The 7,257-nt window shown below is 40.1% G+C and overlaps 1 protein-coding gene across 1 annotated transcript in view; it reads right to left on the bottom strand.

Moving 5' to 3' along the window:
- Positions 1–552: 552 nt before the first annotated feature.
- PKP2 (plakophilin 2) overlaps positions 553–7,257 on the bottom strand; it is a 38,982-nt gene continuing 32,277 nt past the window's right edge. Inside the window, exons 11-13 of the mRNA XM_032107289.1 lie at positions 5,720–5,909; positions 4,653–4,740; positions 553–3,114 (exon numbers count right to left, since the gene is read on the bottom strand). Coding sequence (XP_031963180.1) covers positions 3,046–3,114; positions 4,653–4,740; positions 5,720–5,909 — 347 coding nt within the window. The 3' untranslated portion in view covers positions 553–3,045. The remainder of the gene's footprint in view (positions 3,115–4,652; positions 4,741–5,719; positions 5,910–7,257) is intronic.

Raw genomic sequence — 7,257 nt, 5'->3', positions numbered from 1 at the left:
ACTATTCAAGAGTTTCTACTAAAACAATTCCGTGAAAGATGGTTGTAGTGGGTAGTGGTTAACACACAAGACAAGAGGACCTGGGGTCAGTTCCTTGTTTAGCCAAAGACTCTTTGGGCACTGCTCAGCATGTTTAAATTCAAGATTTCAAATCTCCTCTCAGGAAAAGAGCAAGTGGGAATGTTCTATTTCCCAAGCCCAAGACTATGATGAGGATGATTCTAATTATTTTTGAGATCTCCAGCGGCCCGTGGTGAAGTTTACTGGCAAATACCAATTAAAGAGAGGTTAAAACCAGCAGATTCTGGGTGGTTTGACAGGTCATCAAAACTGGACAAAGAAATTATTTGCAGGGGGACTCTGATGCCAGTAGGAGCATTAACACAGCTTGCCTTCAGTAACACTGACCTGCTGCAGAAAAATCTAAGTCGCCATACCTAGATTTAATTTAAAAATTAATTTGGCCTTTTGAAGGAAGGGCTAAGGCTTGAAAATACATTTGCTGCATCCCAGCCAAATAGGTTCACTAATAACAAAAAGACCAAAACCAGATTTTTTGCATTAGAGAGAGCACTTTATTATTTCTCTGCTTTGTTTTCTTTGGAGTCCTGCTGAAATGTTTTTGATTGCATACAAGTAGGAGATCGGTTGTAATAAGGCGTGTCTCATGTTTCTTGTGTTGCTGCCAGGCCTGAGATACTTCTTTGTGACTTTTGAACACTGCTTTGATTTTAAAGGGGCACTATCATAGATTTTTTTACATTGAAAAAGACCTTTAAAATCACTGCATCAATAGAAACAACCCAAAACCTCCGAATTTCCTTTCTAAGGACATTTTACTGAGACGTACACATATATCTAAAAGTACCCAGCACCATTGTTTTGTTTTGTTTTTTAAATAGCATGTGAGTTTAACAAAACTAAATGTGTGAGTATTTCTAAAAGCTCCCCTCCTGATCTTTTAGACTGCAATTCTTCATTCCTATGTTACTCTGTAGTCAGGTTTACTCTTTGTACATTAATTTTGCCGACCATTTCTTTTTAGGCAGTAAAAGTAGACTTGTCCAGGTTTCCTGGTATTTATTCATTCATGGCACACGCAGAGTTACTTGGGTTAACAAGTTAGAAGAGAAAGTTGGATTTTAATTGTGTGTTTTCTATCATATTTGAAAAAGTTACAAAAACAATTTCCTCAACATGCGGTGCTGTTAAGTTCCCTTCCCCTGTGTTGTTTTTGGACCTGCAGTATTTTGAATATGACATCTTACAAAATATAATAGTATTTTTAAAACCTCCTACTGGAGTGCATTTGATTTAAGTTATTCAAAGTGAATGTGGAGGACTAACAGCCCTCTGAAAACGATCAGTGACAGGAAAGCAGCATTGTTTGCTTACCTCCCCAGGGCACCTTCTGTTCTGTGTGCACGTGTGGGACTTTCTGGGACTCCTCGGAGAACTATGTGCATCTGCCAGCAGAATTCTGCTCCCTGATATCCAGAAATACATTTGGACACAGTGCAGTGTAATCATCTGCTGGTTCTAAGTTTCTGGTAGGAGCCAGACCTTTAGCCAGGAATGTTGAAATGAAGATGCCTGGTGACCTGCTCGGTGAGGTCCCTACTCCAAGGATTTTGCATCTCCTTCTGGACAAGAGCAGCCATAAAAGCTCCTGTGCCAGCAGTTCAGCGTGAGGGTACAGGATGGGCTCTGTTCGAGCAGCAGGGCTTGTCAATATACATGACAAAATATCCATTGCCATAAAGGTAGCTCACTTCCCCTAACTTCAGAAGAGTAATGCCAGATCACATCAGCTGATAACTCAATATTTGTGTGAGAATTTCCTATTGGTTTAATAGAAAATCTGACCCCTGGGGTTTTTTTTGAGAAAAATCTGACTTACTAAATATAGCAGATGGGGGTTTTTTTAGAGCTTCTTTACCATCTTGAGCATCATACCATGAAAACAGCCTTCAGGTGCTCAGGAATTTTTTTCCCTCCTGTTATAGATTCCCACATGTGCAGACACAGCCCTAAAGTTACCAAATTGCGTGTAATTGCTGTAGGGAGGATGATAATTTCAAGTAAAAGAATATGAAGCAGGATTAGATGAATTCCTTAATCAGCACAGAGCCCAGCCTCTTCTGTGCATGTCTATTACTTCAAAAATAAAGGCAAGACCACACTCCCTTCATTAGATATAGATTATCAACAGAATTGTTTCAAAATTGCAATTTTCCTAAAATAATCACTGAATCACCCACGTATAATTTCTACACCAACTAGCAAAGAACGGTGGGTTTAAGTGCAGCCTAAAGTGTCTGAAACATAGTGCCTTAAACCTAGTTCTAGTTAAAACCCTTTCTGGACACAGATAAAACACAACAGCCATATGAGGGAGAATGAGAGAAGCAAGGGATGATAAAATCTATGTAAAATCAGTTTTGCTGCTGTTACTGATGCAATCTCAATGGAAAGAGGCTTAGGAACCAGTGAGCCCATGAAAACAAGCAATACAAAAATAGTAATTTTAACTTCATTGGTGCTTTTATAATGCAGGTAGTGCAATAGCTTCTTGTGCATACTCATGGAGTCTGGAGAGTCTGATTTAGCTTGTGTGAAGAAACAAAAGAGTGAAAAGCTACTAAGTTCTGAGCAGTGCACTTGATGCGTATCCACTGTAGAAAATTTTTGGTATAAAACAGTCTGAAAAGAATTTGCTGCCAATCAGCATTTCAAACTCCTCTGTATAGAACAAAGGCAGTCACCTGGAGCTCTGACTAGTGGTAAACCTGGATGAAACTTCATCTCAGACATCCTGGAGAATCCATCTTTGGTTATTCTTATACGGATATATACAGTGACAACAAGGTGATTAGGATTAAAAACTGAAAAAAAACCTACTCTCTGGCCCCTCAAGTCTTAATAGAAAATAAAATCCTTTTTTTTCTGAGATACTTTGTGGTTCATGATGGCAACAGCAACCATGTGAAGATGGTTTCATTAACTGCTGTATGATTTCTGTCTTCCATGGTGTTACACTCTGATTCAATCTTTTAGTGAGTTATAGGCTTTTGTGGTCCTGCTGTTGATGAAATCCGCCTTCTTAAAGTCAGCCTTTGGAATGAAAGAAACAGAACAATTCATTATCTTCAGTGCTGATTCTGCAAGGGAAGGGTGGGTCCAGCTGCCTAAAAGCTAAATATGGAGCCATGGTAGGGGTCTAGGCAGAGCCTTGTGCAGTCACAGAGACAGAACAGGCAGTGATTGTTTAGTCCAAGATAGATGAGATGAATAATTGGAATTGCTTAACTCTCTCCATTGACTGTACCAAGAGTCTGTTCTAGTTCAGCTCTACAGACTCCTAACTCTTAGGTGACTAATAGCTGAGATTAACCTAGCTGAGGTTAACCCTGTCAGAACAAAGAACACAGGGCAATGCCAAAATGACTCAGGATTTTATCCATTTTATTTGATCAAGTGATTTCTGTGGTTTATTGGACTAAAGTTGCAAAAATGTCTACGCATTAGATGGTTCTGAAGTTTTCAGTGCCATACCTGGTATATCTAGGGGACCTGATTTGCACAGGAACAGCAAAGAATCAGCATTTTTGAAAATCAAGTCTGACAAATGTGTCTTATAGGAGTTCCTAAACTACCAGTGACTTCAGAAAATTCATGCCATCAGGGATATTGCTATACAGTAAAGTCAGGAATGCAGTTGTAAAAAACCAGAGGCAACAAAAACTGGTAAAGAATTTATATGGCACAATACCCTTATTCTTGAACACAGATTTCTGGCCTATGGGGCAGTACTGCTAAGTGTGATGCAACCCTGTTAAAGTTTATGCTAAGGAACTTTTTTGCAGCAAATTTCAACCAAAAAGATCTTCAAAGAGAAACAGCTGAATAATAAATGCTAACAGCTAGCTTGAGAACTTGGAACAGTTTTAGGTTACAGGGAATTTGAAGGGACAAATTCTGAACAGCAACCAAACAAGCACTGAAAACAGTTTGCAATGCAGGGTGAAGGTAGGTAGGTGGAAGTTAACTCAGCTTTGTGTTGAAAAAGCAGTCACAGAGCTTCAAAAAAACCAAACCAGAAACAAAGTGGTTTATGGCAGACTCATGCTGGTCACTTTTTGTTTGATTTGACTATGACTGTAAATGTTTGCCAACACCTTTCCCAGGCTCTAGGTTTTGTCTGAGCATAACTGACACCTGGGCTACCAGGCCATGCAAACAAGAACAAAACTGCTCTGGTTTTAAAGCAGGAAGCTGCCTCGCCCTGCCTTTGTTTTTGCTGGCACTGTAGATCCTCTGTGCCAGGCTGGTTCAGCCAGTGTGGATGGTCACCTACTCTGCATCACTTGTCACCATCTGACACTTCTGGCAGGCAGCAGCAACACTTTTCATTAGCTTTGCCAGTGGATATAAAACCACAGAGGGAGAGCACATGAACATGGATGAGCAGAAATTAAGGCCGAGCGTTACTTACACAGGATTACGTACAGGTAACAGGAAAACCACATTCAGGGACCATTTGAAATCCTATCATAGGTTGACTCATAAATGTGCAGGAATGCTAAGGGCCCCAGATGACAAATAAGAGAGTTCTAGGTCTAAAAGGACAGATTATTTTTCTTTGTGCTTACCTTTTTGTAAGCGCTGTGGAGATCGGTGTGTGACCACAGGGAGTAGAGGAGGACCGAAGCAGCCCTGCTTGCTTTGCTGAACATATTGCTGCAATTTTGGAAAAAGAATGATGAAACACATTTAAATTCCCACATCATAATCACAGTACATGTACAGACTTCAGCAAACATAACCTCATAGCATTTGTTTTGTCTCTCTTTACTCCTCAACGCTGGTTTGCTACCCTTTAGGTATTGTAGCATGTTCCGTGCTGTCCTTATTACTGAAACAAATGGAACATGCCTCCCTGCATGTTCTATTTCCTGCATGTTCCTGCTTCGCTCATTCTTCAGAATTAGGGGGGAAATCAAGTGCTCTGTACCCTACATCTTAGAGCAGCTATCATACTATTGATTTTCAGCTGAGGAAAATACACCTCAGCACAACAAGCATTTGTAAGAATCTTTCCAGTAGGTAAAATCTCTGGTTAGTTAGACAGGATTTAAACTATTCAGGGCCTCAGGAGGCCTCCTTTACTGAGATTGATTTCTTCTTTCATTTTGCAAAGACAGATCAAGGCAAACAGAATAATTATTCATATTTATAAAGCATTAATTATCTTTTGAGTAAATACTAATTACATATTAAAGGATGATTAAATTTTGAATCTACTCTCTAAAATGCCACTTTATAAATTATTTTTAAGTACCGATCTGTAAGTTCTGTAAAAGGTATCCCTGCATTTTATTGCTAAAGATTATCAGAGCTGTGTTACAATGAACAGGAAAGACATTTTTGGTACAGATGAGATCTGATGATTAGTCACTACATATGTATCAGAATTTAGATAATGTTGTGCAGTTACCTTCCGAGGAGTTATTTAAAATGCTGGAACAGGGTGAATTTAGCTATGGATGGCAGAGTTGTTGTAAGAGATCTTCCTGTATTTCCCAATCAGTGCAATTCTATTCCCATCACTCGTTTGAGCTGTCCTGTACCTTGAGATGAAGCGTTTTTTCTCCCTGAGTAGCAGAGGCTGCAGGCTTTTTTTGCCCAGGGAAAGAGTGAGACTTGTGGAGCCTCTTACCTGTCATTCATGCTGATGGCAATGACCTTGGGCAGGCCGTGGGCACTGAGGAGCAGGCGGGCGTTGTGGGAGCTGCTCTGGGTCAGGTTGAACAGGGTGTAGCAGATGGAGGCTGTGGTTTCACAGGCAATGTCCGACCCTGGCACACACTCGGGCAGTATCGACACCAAATCAGGCAGAACTTCTCTGGCTGCAAGGTGGAAGAGAGACAAGCAGTTCCATCACTGACAGGTGCAGATTTACCTTATTCCTCCCATTCTCCCCCATCAGGGTGCTGTGTGCTCCCACTACATGCTCATGGCTTCATCCCTGCCTTACAGCCCCACAATTCAGGTTAAGCTGCATCCACCCTACATTGGACAGCCTGTAATTTGCCTCATGCACAATCCATTAATACCTCATGTGCTGTTCTGACCTCACCAGGCATGTGCCAGCTGCAGGCTGCCACTTCCCTTTTAGAGATGTTTTATATTAAATTTATCTCCATTTGATATGTAGGTTCATTTTGCTTGATAAATTTAGACTCTTGCATCTACAAAACAGTTTGCCCTCTCAAATGTTGTCCTTTGGCCAAAGTTTTTCTTTGGGAATTTGACCTGAATTCACACATGCTTTCAGTCAATCAAAAAGAGCATCTTTCGATAGAAAGAAGGTTCACCTGAAATTGCCCCAGTTCTCTCTACCATGGGTAAAGCAAGGAAATGGCTGTGAATGTGCAAGATGAAGCACCTGCCCCCAGAGCTCTGTGTTACTCTGTGCTTCCCATGCTCGCATAAATTATTTTTTTCTGATGAAATCCCCACTACTCATCAGTTTAATGTCTTCTCTTTCAGGGGGATTCACCACCTGTAATTTTTAACACCATATGGATTATCCCTTTGAAATTAGCCCAGTAACATGTTATTATATTTTCATTAATAGGGAATGTTCTCTAAGGATTAAACAAGACCCAGGAGACTGTTCTGCAGAATTCTGGAGGTTAATCTGCCCCATGAGCCATCTGTATACCTGTAATTTCCCCTCTGCCCCTTGGTGGGAACACAGAAAAGGACAACAAATTATATGAACACATTTTATCCTATCAGTAGGAAAAAGTCTTAAATACATAATAAATTGAAGTGAGAATATTCGGAATAGAAATGGCTTCTATTTAGAAATTAGATCCTTTAAAAAATGAACTATTTTTTCTATAGCATCTTATAGCTTCCATTCTCAAAAAAATTTACAGGAAAACTGTGTGGACTGCAAACCCCTAAAGCTTTCTGTCTGATAAAAGAGAGTATGATCTTTGCTAGAAGAAGTAGAGATGTTCTGTGATTTCTTGCAAAGCATTACACAGCTGTGGCAGCACAGAACTCGGCACTCACCTTCCTTTACCCTATTTTGAAGCAGAAGAACTCCCTCTCCAAATCTGTAGAGGGACGTCAATTATGTATTTTTGAAAGGAACACTAATGGAAGCATCTGATGAGGAATATCTAATATAGTGAAAACTTTGTTTAGGCAAAACCCTTTAATTTAAACCCTGTACAGTGACTG

The sequence above is a fragment of the Corvus moneduloides genome, chromosome 4, assembly GCF_009650955.1.
Source record: "Corvus moneduloides isolate bCorMon1 chromosome 4, bCorMon1.pri, whole genome shotgun sequence".
Taxonomy (NCBI): Eukaryota; Metazoa; Chordata; class Aves; order Passeriformes; family Corvidae; genus Corvus; species Corvus moneduloides.
Note: the sequence above shows the minus strand (reverse complement) of the source record. Positions and strands in the feature narration are given on the sequence as shown.